The sequence below is a fragment of the Ursus maritimus genome, unplaced genomic scaffold (assembly GCF_017311325.1).
Source record: "Ursus maritimus isolate PB19 unplaced genomic scaffold, ASM1731132v1 scaffold_12, whole genome shotgun sequence".
Classification (NCBI taxonomy): domain Eukaryota; kingdom Metazoa; phylum Chordata; class Mammalia; order Carnivora; family Ursidae; genus Ursus; species Ursus maritimus.
The window spans coordinates 33183901-33206938 of NW_024423564.1; the positions used below are offsets into that span (position 1 = coordinate 33183901).

The 23038-nt window shown below is 35.3% G+C and overlaps 1 protein-coding gene across 2 annotated transcripts in view; it reads left to right on the top strand.

The window, feature by feature from the left end:
- Nucleotides 1-739: 739 nt before the first annotated feature.
- Nucleotides 740-23038, top strand: part of ODF2L (outer dense fiber of sperm tails 2 like) — a 35009-nt gene continuing 12710 nt past the window's right edge. For both annotated transcript variants that reach the window (XM_008690640.2, XM_040627082.1), the window contains exons 1-10: nt 740-969; nt 6128-6297; nt 8585-8717; nt 9375-9503; nt 10928-10987; nt 11113-11184; nt 11705-11821; nt 15158-15343; nt 17807-17916; nt 19268-19403. In XM_008690640.2, coding sequence (XP_008688862.1) covers nt 6185-6297; nt 8585-8717; nt 9375-9503; nt 10928-10987; nt 11113-11184; nt 11705-11821; nt 15158-15343; nt 17807-17916; nt 19268-19403 — 1056 coding nt within the window. In that variant the 5' untranslated portion in view covers nt 740-969; nt 6128-6184. The remainder of the gene's footprint in view (nt 970-6127; nt 6298-8584; nt 8718-9374; nt 9504-10927; nt 10988-11112; nt 11185-11704; nt 11822-15157; nt 15344-17806; nt 17917-19267; nt 19404-23038) is intronic.

Here is a 23038-nt window from a genome sequence, read left to right on the forward strand (position 1 = left end):
AATGAACTTTTAACTGCCATGAACTTTTTGCTGGACAATCAGCACTGGAAAAAAAAAAAAAAAGCTTTGCTGTAATCAATGGAAAATGTTCTTTAGTAAAACCAATAATGAGGTATGCCATGTCATGGCTAAATTGCTCAGCTGATAATTGCTCTATTTAAGAATTTCACATGGTGCACAATTCTTAACACGAATATTAAGTTGAGGTGGATAGTATTTTATTTTCCAAATAAAATCTTGCCTTGCTTGTTCAGGAGTGTATAAATCATACTAGCTGGCTGTAGTACAGATGCAAAGAATTTGAAATCTGAAAGGCGCCTTGGAGATCACCATCCAGCTCCCTAATTTAACAGAGGGAAGGAGGCCTAGGGAAGATCTCAGCCAAACAGCAATACCATATATTTAAAACAAGGTTCCTTTAGTAGCGGTTGCTTGGGCTTTTTCAAATGCCCCCTTTAAAAAGCAAAAGCAGGGCACTTCCAGGCCAACTGTCAGAACATTCGAAATCTATCGGTCTTATTTCCCTTTCTAGGTAGAGCTCAGTTAAGATTTTTGGTAACCACGCACAAGTGAGGCCTTTTCCGTAAAACAAAAGGTTTGAACGGCGGGCGGGAAAAGTTTACCCAGACCAGCAACTGAAAGACAAAGCGCCTCTCCCCGGCCCCGCCCTCTCACTCCCGCCAATAGCAACAGACGCGGGTCCTTGGTTTCCCTAGCCCGGCCAATTGGCTGCGTCGGCTGCAACCCGACGGAAGGGGCGGGGCGGCCGTTGCCAGAGAAGCCGCTTGATGGTTACTAGCTCCCCTTTTGTCCTGCTTGCACCTGGGCGGGCACTCTTCCATCGCTAGCAGTTCTAGGAATTCGCCTGCTTGCCACCTCGCGCCCCTTGGCTTCCTTTATAGCTTTCACCTGCGGCACTGCCCCCTGCGTCCCGCTCTGACCTAGCCGACCCAGGGCTGGAGAGCACAGGTACGCTGGCCGTGGTTTCCACTAACGTTCGCTGAGCGTCATTTTGCGGCCCCTTTGGACCTCTTCCACAGCGGAGCGGCGGCGGGCTGACGTCACGGCGGTGTGCTGACGCAGCGGTCGGGGCGTAGGCACGCCCTTGGGAGAGGGGGAAGCTGGAGCTCGGACAGTTTCCTTGCGGTTATCGCGGAAGCAGTTAGGGGTTGTGGTGGTCGGGGCTGCGGTGGGTCCCGGAAGTGAAACGCCTTCACGTCCACCCAGAGCTAGACCTCATCCCCTTTCTACCCATACCTGCCACTTCCCCCAGAGTTGACTGCCCGGCATGTGAAAAAGGCGGCGAGGCTTGTACTCCTAGGGAGGGTGTGGTCCCCAGGACCCTAGGGTAGATCTTAGTTGATGGGCTGGTCCACAACGAAGTCCTTATCCGGCGGCCCGGGCATGGCGGCGTCTCCTTCTGAAACAGTTTTCTTTTGCTCATTTCGCTGGCTTTTAAGGGAACACCATATACTATACCCGGGCGTGGTAGGCCCTGGGGCTCCTTTAGTGGAGAATACTGTGGGAAGCCTCGGAAATTAAGTCCTCCAGGTTCCTTCTAGGTTTCCAGACTCCATAGGAAACTCTTCAAGTGTGTGGCCTTGGACCGGTCACTTCACTTTCCTGGCTTCAGTTTCCTTATCTGAAAAGTGAGGACATTAATAGTCACTTTGGAGTGGTTGTAATAAAAGAGATTAAGTAAACCAATGTCAGATTTTGAGTATAGGTAGTAAGGGGCACTTGTTGATTGAGAAAACCATAGCCACACTGGGGCTGGTATTTAGGATGTCTATTTCGGAGACAAAGTTTCCCTGTCACCTCACCCATAGTAAGGTTTCAGGTGTTTTTGAATTAATGAGCTTCTTAGATTAGTTTTAAACACCACTTCGTTAAAGGAACAAATCACAGAAAACCTGTTTTTAAGATTAGTTTGCTTCCCTTTTGCTTAGAGTAAGAATGTCATGGTCATATTCCTAATTTTTTAACAGCTAGGTATCCATTTTCTGCTTCTCTTTCTTCTACTTTCATGTTTGATGTGTATAAATAATACGGTTTTTGTATCCAAAAAACCCAAAGGTATGAGAAAGTGGCGTTGTTTATATTGTATAAATTAATGAGACCCAAGGAGCTGAGTATAGCAATGAGGTTGACATTTACCCACTGAGCTCATTTCTTTTGGAAATCCGTTGTTTTCCCTTGGACTGTGGTTTAGTAGTACTCGACTTATGACTACTTTGAAGATGATTTGTAATGATTCTGTTAAGAACAGATCTTGAAAGAATTGTTTTGAAAAGTTGGTTTTATACACATAAGTCAGGCCTGCAAGTAATTTAAGGAATGGTGATTGACTCAGTATGATTTTTTTTTTTTTAAGATGAAAAAATTTAAAGAGAAGACCTGGTGGGAAAGCAGCCCCAACAATGAGCCAAAGGGACCCTAAATTAAAAAAAAAAAAAAAAAATCAAACAAACAAAAAACCCCACCTGTAAGTGCTACTTCATTCTGTTCAAACCTCCCCACAGCTTTGGCTGGCAATGGTTTTTCTCATTATGTAGAAGAGGCAACTAAGGCCGGCTGTGGCTAAGCGTTGCCCACGTCAAGGGGCCCTAAGGATTAAGAACTGGTGAGTCTGGCCCAGAGGTTCATTTTGATGTGCTGCCTCTGGGTCATCAAGGAAAGGTTAAATTAAGTTCAGGCTACCTGTACTCTGTTTGAGAAAGAAGAAAGAATACTTTCAGGAGATTTTCTTCAAGCTCATAAGTTAATTTTGGTACTTAAAGGGATAAGCTTTTATTTTCTGTAACAGGTATGTGGAGCAATCCATTCAGGTGGTCATGGGTAAATGAGGTGTTATATTTGGTCACTTTCTGTACTGATCTCTTGCTATTCTAATTCCTTCATTTTTTTTCAAGTTTTTTATCACGTGGAAACACCTCTTGATTTCTTCTTGATTTTTTTTCTAGGTAAATAACGCTAGAATTTCATCTCTCTGGCACCCTAATAACTGGTTTCACTGCTTCTACTCTTCTCCCCTCCATATGCCTGATCCATTCTCCAAAATATCACTGAATTTATCCTTTAAAGATGAACTTTTGATCTGTTATTATCCTGCTTATAATGATTTAATGGTCTGTCTTAACCTTTAGGAAAAAATTCAAGCTTTTGAGCTTGGCCTACAGTGACCACTTCATTGTGTCCAGTCTCATCCTTTGCCATTTGCCCTTGCAAATCATGGCCCTTCATGATTCTTTCCTCTTGCTTGTACTTGACCCTCTACCTAGAATGCCTTTTTCTCTGCCTTTTTGTCACACATTTGTTCTGCAGGACTCTACAGTTCTTTAGTAAACTTTGACTAGTGTGAAGAATAGTGAGAGAGACGAGCGGCATTCCTGTATCTACTTTGTGTTCTTTGCTGAGTATTTCAGTGAGTTTTTCAGGAGAAGCTGTGTGCTTTTGTTTGAAGCCAATGGGAGCTTGTTTTCTAAGAATTAATGTTTGGCAAAACAAATTGAAATCTGTGAGATACTTATGCTTTTCTCTTCAGAGAGATTAGTTTTAAATACATATTTGTCTGCAGCTGGTCTGTTTACATAGAGCAAGCTAGATGCTAAGGAAGGACATGAACTGGGATCTTTCTTTTCTCTGACCATGGCCAGCATTACAGTCCCTGAACAGCCATCCCTCAAATGCTTGTTGGCCAAAATGGAACATACTTTAGTGAGTGTAGCTGGGTCAGCGTAAACCGTGACCACGCCTGGAAAAAACTTTAAGTACATGCCTTTTAGACAGGGGACTGGTAAAGTCATCTCTGTATAGGAAATTTAATTCTTTAAACATTGAAATATATTTAAATTGCTAATCTTTAGGGGTTTGGTTATTAAATATGTATGCAGAATGTGTGTCGTTGTTTCACCACCAAGTTGTACAGAAGAATATTTGTCAATTGGCAGTATATTCCATGTAACTGAAAACATTTTCTTGTGAAACATCTGCTTTTCCGTAGAAGAATACATTTGGTTCACTAAAAAGATAGAAAATTTTGTAAAGGTAAGACTTTTTATGCTAAAGAAAATTGTTGTTTAGCACACATATGTTTTTCATTGTAGTATTGTCACAACACAGAAACAGTGGAGTGCCTGGGAACCTCTGAACAGTTTTTTATCCTGGAAAATATTTCTAGATTGTAAGAATATAATTGTTGATAATTTCTATGGATATATCTGAGACTTGTCTTATATAACTCTCTATGTTTTGAGGAATCAGTAATGAAGATAACATTTTTGAATGTTGGACTAAGAGTCATTCTAAGATCTCTGTTTTTACAATGTGTTAATTTTATTTGTTTACCCTGTAAGATAAGGCACAGTTACTTTTTACAGGTGATGAAGCAGAAAAATGTAGTATTTCATCCTGTGATAAAACTTTTAGAAAAATTGTATAAATAACTGCCAACAACCCACAGAGCCAAGTAAGAACTCATTTAATATACTGATATCAAACTGAATCTTATGAAATATGCCTACCAGTTGAAGATCCCTAATCCTCTTACATTTATTTTTTGAACTTTGATTCAAAATATCGGAAACATTTTTCTTTTAATGATTCCACCAAAAGATGAATCAATGAAGTGAATAAGTAAAAAGCAACTGCCTTTATTCATCACATTAACTGCTCTAAGCCTTGAGTCCTCTCCTTCAATTAATGGCTTAGCTTTTACAAGGCTTGTAGGTCCTAAGGATTCAAATGTAAATAAGGTATTCTTTCTTGAGATTCCAGTGTGCAAAGCAACACATTTTAAACAAGTGAATAAATGAAAGGTAAATTCCAGTTCTTCTGTGAGTAGGGTGGCTTTTGGAACCAAACAGATCAGTAGATGGTGGTACTGTTGATTGCAGTGGTTTATCCATATCATATTCTTCTTCACTCTTAGGTTTGGTTTTTCATTTGATTTTTTGTATCCGTCTCTTTTTAATTCTTTCAGACTTCGGGTAGCTCAAAATATCGTTATGTCCTATTAACAGATGTTTCATATTTGCAGCATTCAAGTAGATCATCTTAGATATCTGTAGGTTAGTTAGCAGTTGCATTTGTACGTGAGTTGCTGGTATTTCAAAATATGATCATGCTTTTCATTGGTCTATATCCTAAATATTTGTTTCTGTAATGTATAGAACCTTCAGACAAAAATAAATGCATTTTTACAGACCCTTTCAAAGTGTCATTTAGAAATACAGGTAATTTTCACCCTATAAATTTCTTCACATATACTTAAAAGTATTGAAAATTCTTGAACAAATGTGTTGTATAATACAGGTTTGTAAAAATAAATTACAAAGAGGTAACATATCTCTGAAAAAGTGCAGAAGATCTTAAGTATAACATTTGATTTTGTATAAATATAAAATGAAGTCAGGGAGCCATGTTACCATATGTTAGAGTTGTGAAAACACAGCCTTAATGATTGCTAAAGTACTAATTAATTATTTAAAATGGAACAGTTCTGAAGAAATTCATGAGTATTCCTGTTTAAAAAATGACATCTCTGAGTTTGGGTGAAAGCAGTTGTTTAGTAAAACTTAGAAGTATTATCATGTCTATTCGTTATCACCAAAGAATATCCTAGATTGAGCTGGGAAATAGGAATAAATTAATTTAATTTTGTAAGGTCCACTTTCAAAAGAATAACTTAATCTTCTTGTAGCTATCGTTGCCAAATACGTTGAGAGATATATGAAATTTCTATTCTAGGCATACATAACATACATTTCCTATTGGGTAGATATAGTGAAATTGACGACGAGAGTTAACCAAGTTTTTTTTTTTATTTTCTAGTTTGACTGGATTAAGATATTATAATACTTCAAGAAATAGATTAATAAAAATTTCTACATTCTTGTGGTTATGTAGAAAATAATAGGCCTTTTGGAAACCGTGGAATTGGTAATTGTTGAATGGTTGTGCAATGCAATTTTGATACTTTTTGAATTAGTATCACAATGAGTAGCAGTTATAATTTCTACTTTGTAAAATATTATTTTTTACATGTTTAGGATTTTTATTTTATAGGGTAATGACAGAAAAAAGAACCTATTGAAATGATAAGTTTAATAACTAAAATATTTCCTAGCTTTCAGTGTATGAGGAAAAGTTGTGGAAGCCACCTATAAATCCATTTATCAAATTCATGGAGAAGCCTGCAGTTGATGAAAGTCATTCAGAAGAAACATGTTCTCATTTTTCAAGTACACCAGAGGATGAACGTTTACCACAGGCTGCCAGTGAAAGTCATCTCAGCTGGTATTCTCAATAATAGCAGGGGATATCTGATTTTCTGATTTCAGCATTTCATGTTTTGTCCATACTGTGAATTGTTTGAATCAAATACAGCATTCTTTCAAGAGTATCTTCTTCAGATCTAGCAGTTCATATATTTATTTAACCATGATTACAAATCAGTACTCATTTAGCAGAACTGGGCAATTTTTTTTTGAATCTTAAAGCAAATAAAAATGAAAGCCTTATCTATTGAGAATTATTAAAGTATTAAGCCTGATAGCTAAGGTAAATGAAAATAGAAATACTATGGAATATTGGAAATGTAGTTGATGACTACTAATTCACTGTCATTTGGAATATTGCTATATAACAAATACCTGTCATATTTTGCTCTCTCTTTTAGAATAGGGAATACATGGGGTGCCTGAGTGGTTCAGTCGGTTTAGTATTCAATTCTTGATTTCAGTCAGGTCATGATCTCAGGTTTGTGGGATTGAGCCCCGTGTTGGGCTCCACGCTCAGTGGGGAGTCTGCTTGAGATCTTCTCTCCCCCTTTCCCCCTCTGCCTAAATAAATAAATAAAATCTTTAAAAAAATAGGGAATACACTTGCTATTTATATGACTCATTGCTCACCAAAATGACAGTCAATACACTTGCTATTTATATGAGTCATTGCTCACCAAGGTGACAGTCTTTTTTTTTTTTTTTTAAGATTTTATTTATTTGAGAGAGAGAGAGAGAGAACACAAGCAGAGGGAGCAGCAGGCTCCCCACGGAGCAGGGAGCCTGATGCAGGGCTTGATCCCAGGACCCGGGGACCATGACCTAAGCTGAAGGCAGACGCTTAACCAACTGAGCCACTGACGCATCCCCCAAAATGACAGTCTTAAAACACTGTTATTGTCACCATTGATAGTATAGTCCAGCTTCTATTTAGCTTGTAAATGACAGTGATATTTGGTAATATATAACCATTCTTGACTTTCTTCTGCCCATGGTTTTTAATAATGGACAACTGTCATTTTTAGCCACATCTTATACCCATCACGTTAAGCCAGCAGTAATTAGGAACATAGTCTGCTTTCTGACATAGCCTCTAAGATCCCATCAGTTGTTGATGAGCCATTATATTACGTTTTGTAAAGAAAGAAAAAAATCTGCCTGTTGAAGAAAGATACAATGCTTTCTTATGATTTATTTTATTTATAAATATTGAAAAAGCTCCTTCAAACTTAATTATACATAGATTTTTGACTTCAAATAACTCTATGCTTATATAAAAATAAAATGTGAGTGAAATAAAGTAGGGTATTCTTAAAATTTTTTTAAACTCAAAATCCAACTCTTCTGAGTCACTTTTTGACTCAGTTGTCCTTGCTCTTGAGAGTATTGGTGATGGGCATTGCTAAGGAGCATCTTTAACTGAAAGAAAACTTATTTTGGTTCTGGGCTCTTACAATATCCAGTAAGCCTATATTGGGAGTCTTGCTTCTGGAATGTTGCTAAACATTCCTACTTCACCAGCTCCTTCAATCCCTCTATGACCCTCCATTCCTAGGGGTTAAAATGTGCTACACCCCATCTCTGGGGTATTCTTGAAAGCATTGGACCCCTTTAAGTTCTGGGCTTGTGCAGGAAAGAGCTCAGGACTGCTTCCTAACTAACAAAGATTACAAGAAGCATCCTGATTTCAGGATGTAAAAATGTGACCAGAGAGCTCTTACAGTGATACACAGTTTAGGTAATCAAGAAGGCAAATAGTAATAGTTTTGTTTTGAATGATGATAATGTATTATAAAACCAGGTGTGAAGGATTTTTGAGATCTGGAGAGCTTTGGTTTTTTTGTGTTCCATTTGTCTAGCTTATTTGTTCTTCTGGAAGAATTTCTTTTGTGAAGAACAGGAAATTTCAAGAAAGCATTTGGGAATAAGATCTAGAAAGAAATCTTTTGGGTTTGGAGCAGGAAGAAGAAAGGGAAGTAAAGACATAAACACATTCACACAAATCATTTTACAAACCTGAAAAGAGATGTTGAACAGTGACAAGTAGCACAGTGAAGCATTGCTGTTGGTGGTTTTGGTGTTTTACAAATCTAAACGTTTTAAAAACTTTTTCTGTATAAAGTATAGAAAATAGGGGAGTATAGGAAAAATTTCATACGTTTTCAGTGACAATTTACTGTTATATTTTGGAGAGCAATTGGTGGACCTATAATATTTAGTTATGCTGTGCTATATTTGCATAAAAAGTGTAACTAGTTTATGTGACAGGTTTAACTTAAATTTTATTTGTGCATATCGATTAGTCTAAAGCAGGACATCCTAAATGAAAAGACTGACCTGGAAGCAACATTTAAGGAAGCTGAGTCGGCATCCTGTTCTGTAGAATTATTTTTGCCGTTATTTAAGGATACCGTTGACGAGATTAGTTTTGAAAATGTGAGTACCTGACTTATGAACATCTGATAAAATGGACAGCATAATACTCAGAATGCACTAACTACGGTCTTATATCTTAATGTAGTTATGCTCACATACTAGTACTTGATATAAAAAATTGCAGGTTTATCAGTCTCCTGTGTCATTAGCTGCAATTCTTTTCTTCAGAGATAACCTCAGGCATGCACTTGATAAGAGGCTAAGCTCAAAGTATATACCTTGGTGCTTGACTTACCTGAAGTTGAGCTAGAGAGTCAACTTTTTAAAGAGTGAATTTAAACTAAAATATTCTAAGAGATGAAATATATCTATTTTCCATAGTGTTGTATGGAACAGAAACCTGTGTTACTAAAGTTTGAGTTAGAGACAAAAAATAGATTGTATTCTATTAGTTTCATTAAAATAAATGCCTGAAATACTTCAGGGTTTAAGCCCTTATTTTGATTTCATTATTTTAAGGTACAATGTACTTTAATGTACTATTAATAAACTTGGCAAAATTTACTCTTACTGTATGCAAAAATGATTTTGTTACTGGAATAAAGTATTCTTTGATAATAGCAATGCTGTATTTTAAAATGTCTTAATGCTGTATCTTTTAAAAAAATTTTTAATGCTGTATCTTAAAATGCATATGTGATTCTTACATTTTGTCAGGCTAATCTTTTTGCATCCAATTTGAAGAAGATTTCTAAACAGAAGGAAATATTAACAAAAGAATTAGACACTTTTAAGCATGTAAAACAAGCTTTGGAACATCTCCTGAGAAAGACAGAATACCAACAAGTAAGGACCCCGAAGCACTAATTTAATAGATATATTTCTCACTTGAAGGATTTGCTATTTCTGAAACTGTAGAAATTGAATTATTGGTATATTCGAAATGGAAATAATTCTTGAATTTTTGTTTGGAATGGCAGTCATTAAACTAACCCTTACTCTCAGTGTTTCACAGAGTTCTACATGAAAGCAGCATGTTTTTGCAGAAAATACAATCTCAAAATTTTTCATTATCTGTTGTATTTCATTTCAGCTGATTACAATAAAATTTTCTTATATTTTAAGCTCCTTTGAACCATTGTATTCATACATTTATCTTTGGGGGCTCACAGTTTGTTGAGAGATAACTCACATACCATACAATTCACCCATTTGAAGTGTACAATTCAGTGATTTTTAGTGTATTTGCAGAACTGTGCAGCAATCACCACAGTCAATGTTAGAGCGTTTGCACCACAAAAAGAAACCCCAGGTCCTTTAGAAGTTGCCTACCTCCCAACCCCACCCACCTCTCTTTACCCTATTATCTACTTTCTGTTTTTATGAATGTGCTGATTCTGGACATTTCATCTAAATAGATCCATATAAAATGTAGTTCTTCATAACCGCCTTTCATTTAATATAGCGCCTTCAAGGTTCATCCATGTTGTAGCACACGTGAGTGCTTTATTCCTCTTTATTGCTGAATAATATTTTGTTGTATGGCTATTCCATTTTTATTTGTCTATTCCTCAGTTGATGGATATTTAGGGTGCTTCACTTTTTGGCTGTTAGGCATAAAGCTGCTGTGAATATTTATTTACAAGTTGTTTATACCCAAGAGAAATGAAAATATATGTATGCCAAGCAATTGCACTGTGTCCATCTGGAGTCCAAGAGTGAGCTTCATGCAGTCCATGAGGCCTCTGAAATTGTGTGCAGCTTTGCATTAGATGTACATGGCATCAGTGCTTTTGGGTGAAAGGAATTCGTAGCTTTTCACATTCTCAAGCAGGAGTATGACCCTCAAAGTGAATAAACATTTTTCTGTGTTCTCATTTAAAATGTCTACCTAGAATTCTTTTACTAATGTGCTGTGATTCTTTTAAAAAACTCTTACTTGCTAGAATGAAGGTTGTTTATATTTTTTACCTATTTATAAGCAGCACGGTGAGCTTCTTTTGTATACAAGATTTTTGTGGTTTTTTTGTCATTGGCTTGTACTGGGGGTGTTATTTAGAAATTAGTACATAATTTCATAAGCTGTGGACAAAAGATGATTTGGAACACTTAGGCAAAAATCCATCTGATGACTTTTTTAAAAATCTGAACTGTTCATAATAGTTACCCATATTAATTTCTCAAGGAATAATTTCTTATTCCTCTTTCTACTTTTTATATGTAGAGAAGTATGTTTGTCAATTGTGATTTATAACATCTTTTTTTCATAGGTAGGGGACAGTTTATCCAGCATGTTAGAGAAGATAACTGATAATGAAAGTGAAAATACTGTAAGTCTTTTTACACTTTGTGTCTACTCTGAGATTTTTTATTTATATGCTGCTTGGTTTTATAAAATTAGCCAACATTATCCAAATTGTGATATTTCTAACTCTTACATTATTATTTGCTGAAGAATCTTAAGAAGAAGGTACTTGAAAAGGAGACCTATATTCAAGAGCTTTCTTGTTTGTTTCAGAATGAAAAGGTAGGCAAATTTTGAACTTAATTCATCATATTTTCTTGATATTGACTCTCTCTTTTCCTTCTTTCTATCCTCCTCCCCATATCCTCAGAAATAGACACAGAAGTGTTTTTACGTTATTTAGATATTTTACAAGTTTTTTTTTGAAGCTTCTTTTTAAAAGATTTTTATGGTATTTAAGTCAGGGTAGTTGGCATAAATCACTATAAGGAACTACGAATAAATTTATAATTCAATTTTAGTATAAATTAAGAAATTTTAGTGTTTGTAGGAGCATTTTAGGTATAATTTACTTAGGATAGGTAGGACTTTTTAAAAGGAGATTATCAGGAGTGATTAAATAAAAGGGGGAAGGAGAAAATAGCCCTAGAGTTTTATATACAGTTTACAGTGGGGCTCACGGTTAATGTACAGTGGTATCTCGCCTTTTATCAACTTTAAATCATGCCTAAATATGGATAAGGTTAAACATTGTGCAGAATTATATCAAATGACGCGTCTCTTTTTGTTTTCTCTGTTACAGGCAAATGCTTTGAAAGCAAACCGTTTTTCACAATCAGTGAAAGTAGTACATGAACGATTACAGCTCCAAATTCATAAAAAGGAAGCAGAAAATGATAAATTAAAAGAATACATAAAGGTTCTAAATATTCAGCCATTTTTATAGTTTAAGTGATAAAATTAATGAACAACTATAAAGTCCTTCCTTAGTTGTGGAATTTGGTGTTTTGGAAGAATTCAATTTAAGCGTTGCCATGGGTAATGCATATCTGAGGCAAATCTTAAGATGTCTGGCCCATCTAAAGGTTTGGTTCTAAATCCCAAGATAGAAATGCTCTCTCTCTCTAATACGAATCTAGGAAGGGTTTATAGAGCTTGAATTACTTTAAAAATCTTTCCCGTTATATAGTTAATTTCTGTTACTGTGGAAAATTTGTAAAATACAAAGGAAAAAATTAAAATAATTTAAAAGCACTGAAACCATTATTAATATTTTGGGATATAGTATTCCTGTCTGTTTTCTACATCTACACATAAATACATACATTTAGTAGGCAGTCAGTAAATGTTTATTATTTTTGTGTTTGTCACTAATGGTAACAACTTTAAAATCAGTTACTTAGCTTTTTGATGTTTAGAAAACCAAGTAACATTCTTGTTGTGCAGTTTTTTTAGCAGTGTCATTAAGGGGAATATTTTGGTTTAATCTCAGTGGTTTTAATATTCTTCTGGAAGCCTCACAGTCTCTTTGAAATAAGAACTTGAAGTCACTATGACATGTCACAAGCTAACTGGATCTATTGTCATTATTTTTGCCAAAGGAAAAGAAACAGTGTTCTCACTTGGAGAAGAGAAGTGTACAATGATAACCCCCATTGAGTGTGAGGAAATCGGTGTTAAATTTCTGCTTGCTTTTGCTCTCCTTAACCATTCATGGCAGATGTTGCAACCTGTGGCATATTTCAAGCCTGCTCTTGGGGTGTTTTGTTTTGTTTTTGTTTTGGTTTGTTTTCCTTCAAGGATGAAAAACTTTAGCCCAGTACGGGGACATTAAGCAGGCTTATGCAGGATATAAATTTTGTCCTTTCCCCTCCTGCATGTGCTTTTAAGCGCTTTCCCCCATGGATTCCCTGTGTGGTTTGCATGGGTGTCTTAGGGCATTACAGATGAACTAAAGTTGATACTGCGTTACCCTGTCATGGTAAATACAATAGAATACATGTGATTTAACACCTCAGGTAATCATCTATCACAATTTATCTTACACAAGTTTTAATTATGGCCTCAAATAGCAGTTGGGGAAATTTTTGAAAAAATTTTCTTCAGTTTAAAAATGAAATATTAAGTAATTTTTTTAAAGTTAATTTTAACAATTTTCATATGATAATTTAGAGAATATAAGACTAAAATCTTAAGATTTTACCATGACATTCTCCTAATACTTTGAGGTTAAATTACTTTACAAAAACCCTACTGTTTAGAAATAATTACAACAAGTTGCATTAGGTTACTGATTTTTCTACCTTCCTTCTAACACACAATTTTGGAATTTAAGGCAGTAAGTAATTAGGGGGATCAGAATTTAGTTCTGGGATTTAGGTTTCACAAGGTTCTTTTTGGAGTACAAAGATAATGAACTCAGTTCGGCAACATAAATCTCATTTAATATTTTAGTTTTGACTCTGTTGAGTCAATTTGTTATAATATGTCTTTACAAAAATTTAAATTACATTTTAGTTCTCTGAAAAGTATCCCAAAGATATTTTAACCCATTTTTCATCCTAGATCTTTATAATATAGCAATTAGGAATAGAATATTTTCACAATTTAGAAGACATGGAATAATTTTCTTTTAATATGCAGCAGGTAGAGCTCCTTGGAAATAGGGAAAGGCAAATAGTTGACTTTAAATGTGTGTCCATTCATTTGGCAAAAGACTGCGAAGAGTCATTTCTTTTGAAACCATAAAAATAATTTGATGGCTTAGTATATTCCCTAATAGTGCACAAATGTGGGATAGGATTAATCTAGTGAGAAAGTCCTGACTGGAATCTTGTTCCTAAAAATTTACTTCACCTTGGTGTTTAAAATGGTTTATTGACGTGTAGCAGTTATTCATGGTGTGCTGATGACACCGTGTGGTTTCCTAGAGGAATGGCAGCTGTATTTCCTGTGGAGTCTGTTCTCTTAATTAAGACGACTTGTACTGCTCTTTTACTTTTTTTCCCCTAACTACTTATTAAAGCGTTTCAGGGGATTTTTTAGTTCAAGTAAATTTCTAAACACTGTTTAACAGTATTTTGCTGCTTGTCTTAATCTGCTGAGTTCACTTTTCAAAGAGGGCTAGTCTTTAAATCATATTTAATATGTACTTCTTAATCTAAATTTTAGTGGAAGTTAAGAAGCATAGTTTTTATTGATCGTGGAGTTAAATAGAAAACCCAGTCTTTTACTGTGACTCCTTTGACTTTTTTTTTTCATTAAAATGATTGTCTAAGAAATGTTAAACTAACACCTAAATTCTGTAATAAGTTTTTTCAGTATTCTACAACTTTCAAAAAAATGTAGAAGCATTACAATCTTAGGTCTCTAAATTCTTAGATATTTAGTAGTCAAATACTTTAAATACAAAGTCTTAAAGTAATATGAAATAAAAGCATGAGAGTTACCACACTAAATCCTAGCCATTATCTACCCGGCCTATTCTTCTGTCTCTAGTTATGTAACAGTCATGCTAATTAACACCATCAAATTCAATGGATAGAAACATGCCCCTCGAACATCTTTTCACCCTTACTGTTACAGATCTGATAGTTTTTCATCTGTCTAAGCCTCTCAGTCTTGAAGTAGTAACTTCCATAAAGTTACTATTCATTGGGTAAAGCAGTAGTTTTATTGCCCTTGATGTAACTCTTTTAAGTGTCAAGGCATGCCCCTTAATTCCAGTAAATTAAAATTTATGAAATAAGTCTATCTCATCTACATCTTTTGTGATCTATAGATTTTGATCATATGTCCTTTAAGCCTTTATCACTGCAACTGAAGAGTCCTAACATATGTAGGGAGCTACTGATTCCTTTGAGTTTTGTGTATTTTGTTTGAATTGCCTCCAACTCAATTACAATTTTTTGATTTTCAGTAACTAGTACCACGTATAATATTCTAGATGTGAAATTTTAACAAGTTCTAGGTAATTACAAAAGTTAAAAAAAAAGTTTGTATCGTAATCACCAATATTAGTATCTTTAATAAGAGTGGGATTAGTTTTATGTAGGCTTATATATTTTAAATTTGCATTCTATAATGTTACAAATAAACATTAGTGAAACCACCTTTCTTTACTGTTTTGCTTTTTATTAATCCTATGATTAATCTTTCTGATAAAATCTGTGGAAGATTATTTACATATTTTTACAATGTTGACATAAACATTGGAGTTCTGAAAAAATTTAAGTATTACTAATATTTTTTTTAGAGCTTGGAAACCAAGATAACTGAATGGAACTTACAATTGAGAAAGAATAAACACGAAGCGGTAGCAATGGAAGAATCAAGTAAGCAAAAAACTATAGCTCTAAAAAAGGCGTCTAAAATTTACAGACAAAGGCTTAAACACTTTACTGGAGACATGGAAAACCTTACCTCCCAAATTAGAGATCAGGTAAGTATACACATTCTTTCTTAACTGTTCTATGTAGTTAATGCCATAATGCTTACTATAATAATCTCTCAATGCTACTGATACTAGGAAAACTTTACTCTGACTCTTTTGCTTTAGTCTTTATTTTGAAAGATTACAGAAAATGTCACATTTGCATATTGAATTATATCAGTATTTCCTTGGGAACTTTATTAAAGGATATATTAAAAGTGTCCCAAAGCATCTTTGGCAAGCTAAGGGTAGCACTTCATACATACTCCCCCTTGGAAATGGACAGTGTATATTAACATATTAAAGGCCCTGAGTAGGCAAAGGAAAACAGCATAATGAAGAGTTTTGAACTCAGAATTTCTCACCACTTATTTAACCACAGAACTCTTGTTTTACCCACAAAACAACTCTTGGAACTGGTTCTAAGGAACACCAGTTTGGGAAATGCTGATTTATGTTATTAGACCATATGACTGTATTCAGTAATTCACTTCATTTGAACTCCATAATGCACTTAAAGCCATTCGCTGACGTAAACACACCATGTGAAAGTTATCTTTGGGTGTAGTACAAAGTTGAAACTGGACTTAGTGCTTTGTTGTTTTTGATGAATTATTGTATTTATTCAATTAGCAATTAATAAAATATTCTTTTTAATGTCTCATGGGTATTCCACCTCTTAAGAACTGATGTTAAGGCTTATAGAATGAGTAGAGGCTTTTAGAAATGAAAATGGACTTGCATAAACTCCTGTGTAAACAAAACAACTTAATATTTTATAAGCTTGAGTGTTAACACTTAGATGAATGACGTTCAGAAGAATTTAACTAGACAAAAAGAATTGAGGACTAAGTTCAAAATCTAGAAGGTCATTAGACCGGGTTGAATGCCTGAAAATATTCTTGAGTGGTGAAAGCTAATCAAGTCATTAACATTCTCAGGATTTTCCTGTTTAAATAGTATCGTGTCACGCATACACCAGATCATGGTATAGGAAGGCTTTTCTGCTTGTTCATCTTGTGACTTTGGGTGAGGTACTTAACCTCTCTAAGGTTCTGTTTCCTCATCATAAAATAGGAGATAATAGTATTCCTATCTCATGATTGTAGAGAGTAATAAATGAGAAAATATGTCAAAGCATAGTGCCTGGCCATCCTACATTTTTGCCATGTTGGCCTCCTTTCTATTCCTCTAATCCGTAGAGTTTTATTGTTTGCTCTTATCTCTGGCTGTAATGTTCTTCTTGGGTTCACAATAGCTGGTTCTTTTTTGATCATTCAGGTATCTTTTTAATTAACATCTCTCCAGAGGGGCCTTCCTTGACCACTCCTTTTGAAGTAGTCCCACACAGTCATATCATACCTTGAATTCTCTTCATAGCATTTATTTTATAGATAAAATTTCTAAATATCTTTACATTATAGTATATTGCCTTACACTTCATATATATATATATATATATCAACTTATATATTTCATTGTGCAAATTAAAATTCATTTACATAAAATATGAAAATATGAAAACAGAATACTAGGCTTTATTCAACGTATCAACAATATTACTGTAAAAAAAGTGTAAACCAAAAAAGTCTTGCATATAGTAGATGCTCAATAAATGCTTGTTCTGTGACTGGAAGAATGATGAAAGGAAAGAAAGAAGCCCCCAATAATACTAACTGCTATCATTATTACTTCTGGGTCTTCTGATTAGTAGTAATGGGTATTGTCTTCCCAGTGAGTTTGTCGTCCTGTAGAATGTAGACAGGGAGACACATGACTATAGCTCAGTAGGTGGGTTTGTAAAGAGTAGGTTCAGTTGATAGTTATTTATTGAGCGTCTTCTGTATGCCAGGCACTGTTCAAGGCCCTACCTAGCAATGAACAAAACAGACAAAAATCTCTACCTCAGGGAGCTCACATTCAAAGTGGATAAGCCACTACTACTTCATCTCTTTGTTTACAGTAACAGTGTTTGAAGGTCAATGAGAGTGACCTCTGCAGAACAGCTTGACGTCATTATAGCAACAATAAATAAGGCTGCGTTATTAAATGCTATGGAATTATGGAATTGTGGGATAGCTTCTATATATATCAGTAGAGGGCTTCTTCTCTGATGCTTACGTGGTTGTTAGCATCTTCTATATATAGAATGCAAAGGGAAAAGTTCAAGAAATAGGAAGGAAATTATCTTCATTATTTATGAAACATTGAAAATAGTTATATCAACATCCTTAAAATATGGTGTCGGAACTGCCACTATGAGCATATAAAACAATACTAATATAAAGATATTGTCAACATTTACTTTAAAAGTTTCCTAAATTCAGAGTTGTACACTAAAATTTTCCATATCAAAAATTCCATCCTTTATAGGATGAGTGTTTCGTTGTTTATGTTGTATTTGTGTTTAGAGCCCCGCACAAAACCAAAGTGTTATTCAATTACAAGATGAGTACTTGATGTATTTTTTAGGAAGCCAAGCTGTCTGAAACAATTTCAGCTTCCAATGCCTGGAAAAGTCATTATGAGAAAATTGTAATAGAAAAAACTGAATTGGAGGTTCAGATTGAAACAATGCAAAAGTAAGAAAAAAAAATTAAAATCTTTTTACAGTTTAATAAGAAGTGTTTTCAGTTCCTTCCTCTTTAAGCAGTTTGCATGGTTCTTCTGGGTTACATGTGGTGAAGGTTGTCCATATGATTTTATATTTTTGCTATTATAATTTTAAAAACTTTTCTTATTCTATTCTAAAGATACGATAAAATTATTACCCACTAAAAAGTGCATTGGTGTTCACATTTTAAACTTTGTAGGTTAGTATTTGGAATTGGTAATGTGTCATCTATTATTTGCAGTTAAATGTTAACACTACTTTGTCTTAAAATGGAAGTGATAGTTCTCTGCCAAACAAGAAGGTGTAAGTAAGGATATATAACAGAGCTTACAGTAAAAGCACAAATGCTTTCAAAATCCTAAAAATTATTGTTCTTTAAGTGACTTATTTGCATAACAGAAAATCAAGAGTAAAAATGCTTATCTTTTATGCTTTGAAATTTATTACTGATAAACTAACAGTAATGAACCCTGCACATTTGTTTTTAAATGCTTTATTTTCTGTATGTTCTCTTCAGTTTTATCATTGTACACTAGCATGTATAATTTGCTTCTAAACGTGGGTTATTGCCTCACGTGATCCTTTTATTAAACTTTGGCCCTGAGATCGTATCTATGTATGTGCATGTGCGTGAATGAGAGACAGACAGCCATTGAGTAGTTCAGACATTTTACTGAATAGCAAAGAGAATGTTGTGTAATTTTTCATTGGCATCATCAGTGGGTAATTATTGCTAATCAGGGTTATGTAGGTAGTAGCCTGGAAGGTAACTGCTTCCTGTTCATCTTGTTCTGTGACTTGTACTAACTTTAAAACTGTGTAACCTACATAATTTCAGAAACACACTTAAAAAGCATTATTGGAGGGCGCCTGGGTGGCTCAGCCGTTAAGTGTTGGCCTTTGGCTCAGGTCATGATTCCAGGGTCCTGGGATCAAGCCCCGCATCGGACTCCTTGCTCGGCAGGAAGCCTGCTTCTCCCTCTTACACTCCCCTTGCTTGTGTTCCCTCTTTTGCTGTCTCTTTCTGTCACATAAATAAATAAAATCTTTAAAAAAAAAAAAAAGCATTATTGGAATGACAATTTCTATGACTTTTTTTTTTTTTAAAGATTTTATTTATTTATGTTCCCGAGAGCGGGAACACAGCAGGGGAGTGAGAGAGGAAGAAGCAGGCTCCCAGTGGAGGAGCCCGATGTGGGACTCGATCCCGGAACGCCAGGATCACGCCCTGAGCCGAAGGCAGACGCTTTAACGACTGCACTACCCAGGCGCCCCCAATTTCTATGACTTTTATAAAATATGTCATTTATCTCATAAAGGCAAGTTACGAATCTTTTGGAAGACCTGAAGAAAGTGGAAGACCTTGGAAAAAATTCATGTGAAGAAATTCTTAGAAAACTTCACTCAATTGAATATGAAAATGAAACTCTGAATCTTGAGAATACAAAATTAAAGGTAATGTGTGTTCTGGGGCGCTGGCTGGCTCAGTTGCTGGAGCATGCAACTCTTGATCTCAGGGTTGTGAGTTTGAGCTCTACATTGGGTGTAGAGAGTACTTAAAAATAAAATCTTTTTTAAACAAAAGGTAATGTGTATTCGTGTGTGTATGTGTATATATTGTCTAATGACAACTTAGAAGAAGTAGCTGGAATGGTAGCATGATTAGGATAGTTATCGTGTCATTTTGTCCTTTAGAGGACATTAGAGGATATTAGAGGATCATTATAACATGCAACTTCTAAAGCTAAATATATATCCATATTTATATATCTATATACACATATAGACACATACATTTGTATATAGATTTTTAAGTGTCTAGAGTTATACACAGATATATGTTAAAGTTGTTTTCAGCAATATTAAATAAGATTTATGAGGTTGGGTAACTGTCTCGACTTCTAAAAAATTTATTTGTTCTTCAATTTTTGCTGTTGAATCATCCAAAATTACATTAACTTTAATGCATAAGATTTTTTTCTAGGTGTCATGGTTACAATGGGATATAACCTCAGGCCTGGTCTGTTTGAAACCAGAAAGTATGTTCCTGGCTGCTTCATAACCAGAAAGAATTTTCCAACTTAATGAAATCCAAGGGGTGATTGGTTTGTATGTGTACCAGAGAAAAAAATGAGGAAGAAGTTTTTATACTTTCTGAGAAAAAAAATTGAGTTCTCAATTAGAGGTACAAGTAACCAGATGAGACTTGATTAAAGATGACCGCATCCGGGCACCTGGGTGGTTCAGTAGGTTAGGTGTCTGCCTTCAGCTCAGGTCATGATCCTGGAGTCCTGGGATCAAGCCTTGCATCGGGCTCCCTGCTCAGCAGGGAGTCTGCTTCTCCCTCTCACTCTCCCTCTGTGCTCTCCCTCTCCCTTTTTCTCAAAAAATAAATTAAAAAAAAAAAAAGATGACGACATCATTTTCAGTTCTTTAATACTATTTTTGGAGGATAGTAAATAGAACACAGAAAAGAATCTATGTAAAAAGGCCAGAGTTGGCAGTTCAAAGCAGACAGCATCAAAGAACCAACTCTCTTTATCTCTCTCCTCTGCCATTCCTAGGTTATGACCCTCATGATCCAAAATGATTGCTGGAGCTCCAGCCATTGTAGCCAAATTTCAAGCAGGAGGATTGCAAGGGGAAAAAGATGAGTTATGTCCCCCCCCCCTTTTTTTCATCTCTTCTTAGGGAGACTTCCTGTAAGTTCCATACCACTCTACTCTTCTACTTTCTTCAGGCACATGGCCTCAGCTAGGTGCAAGGGAGACAGGGGAATGTAGTCTTCTAGTTATCCTGGCTCTAGCCAAATATGAATACTCATTATTTCCTGCAATTTCATCATGTTTTCCTGTATCTCTTCCTATAGTTTTACTATATTTATAGTTTGGAATCATTTTTCCTAGTTCCTAAGACCTACCTTAGTTCAGCTCAAGTGTTACTTGCCCCCAAAGTCTTTTCAATTAGGATGAGTCTCTCCTTATAAACCCCCATCTTTGTATGCCCAGAATGCCCAGGGAAGGTGTGACATACACTTAGCTCTCCATGAATATTTGTTGAATGAATGCTTAAAATATTTATCTTGGAAGAGGAAGCAATTTTATTTATTATGTTTATTTTCTTAATTTCCTTGATAAGCTTCAGAGAAAAAGGATTAGAATAATATGTCATCAATTATAAATCTAATTTTTAATCAAATTGTAAGTGGAATTAATTTTAAATTACATAGGTTTAAGAATCATTGGGTTAAAGTTTACATATTATATTCTGTTAATAATTCAGAAACATGTATTTTTAATGCATTCTTTGGATTTTTGTTTAAGGAAAAAACTTGGATGTGTTTGGCATATGTTTCTGCAATGTAAAATTGCCTAGATGTTGTATTTTGTTACTTTTAATGACTTTAGAATAATTTTAGATTTTAACATTGCAAATGAAAAAATAATCTAGCTGATATTGCTTCTAAGACCCAGTGACCTCTTCTCTTGAAATTGCAAGTTTATTTAGATGGTTATAAGTTCTATTTGTTCATTGTAAAGAGTTGAAAAAACAGAAAATCATAAAGGGAAAAATTTAAAAATCACTTGTAGTCTCACAACTCAAAGAAACCAAAGTTACTATTTTAGCATATAGTTTTGGGGATTTTGGACTAGTTCCAGTTTTTTTGCTACTATAAATAAAAATGTGGGTAGTTTCTTTGAGTCTTTTTGCCTATCTGTTTTCTTAGGGTAAAATTCTAGGATTGTAATTATATGGTCAAAAGGGAGGCTCATGTTAAGTGTTGATATTATATATTTCCGATTACCCACATATGGGTCCCTATATTTTTTCCAGTACTGGACAATTTTAAAAAACAAATCTCTCCAAATTTGATAGGTGATCTCATCCATTGGGGCTTTAAGTACCATCTATATCCTGCGGGCTCTCAAGTTTATATCTGTAGCCTAGATCTTGCCCCTGAATTCCAGACATATCTTCTACTGCCTACTTGAAATCTCCACTTGGATGTTTAATAGGTTTCTCAAAGTTAGCATGTTTAAAATAGAGCTCCTGTATTTTAATACAATCCTACAGTTGTCCACATCTCAGTTAACGGCAGTCGTCTGTCCTTTCACCTGGTGTCATCCTTGACTCCTTTCTCTCCCACCTGCTTCCAGTCTGTCAGCAGATCTAGTTCACACAGATGTATGATTTGACCACCTCTCCCCAGCACTGCTGCTGCTGTCCTGTTTTAAGCCGCCACCATCTCTCATAGTTACAGTGACCTCCTGACCCCCTTTGCGTCTGCCCTTGCTGCTGCAGTCAGCTTTCTGTGTGGCAGTAGCATAGTTCCCATAAAAATTTAAGTCAGACCATGTCACTGCTCCACCCAAAACCCTCCAGCGATATCTGGTTAATAAACACCTACAAAGCATTATTCCATCTGGCTTTCCAGTACTTGTCTGACCTCATCTCCTTCCATTCTCCCCTTTGTTTTCTCCCTTCCTGCCACATTGGCCTTGCTGTTTTCCCCCTAACTGACCAGGGCTTGTCCCCCAGTTGCCTTTCTCTGCAGGAATTCTCTTCCCTCAAAGAGCCACACTTCCTTTCAGTGTTTGCTCAAAAGTCCCTTTTCTTAGAAGGCCACCCTGGCCCATCCCCAACATGTCATTCCTATCCTGCTTTTGTGTATGATGTTTTACTTCACATTCTTTTTTTGTTCATCTATCCCCTTTTTGTCTGTCTAGATGTGGAGTACATAAGCCCCACGAAGGAAGGGATTGTTTGGTTCTTTTGTTCATTAAGAGAAGAATATCCAGGGTCTAGAGCATTTTTCAGTAACTAAGAAACATATTTTTTCATGTATTTATCGATTATGTACATTTCTGCCTTTATGAATTACCTATTCGTTATCCTTTATGTCTTTTTTCTAATTAATATGTAAGAACCCTGTATTAAGGCTATTAATCTTTTGTCATAATTTATTACTCTTCTTTTAGATTTGTTTGTCTCTTAAATTTTTGAGGGGGCAATGAAATTTGGAGAGATCTGTTTACACATGTGTATGGATACATTTTTTTTCCTTTTATGGCTTCTGTTAAGAATTTAAC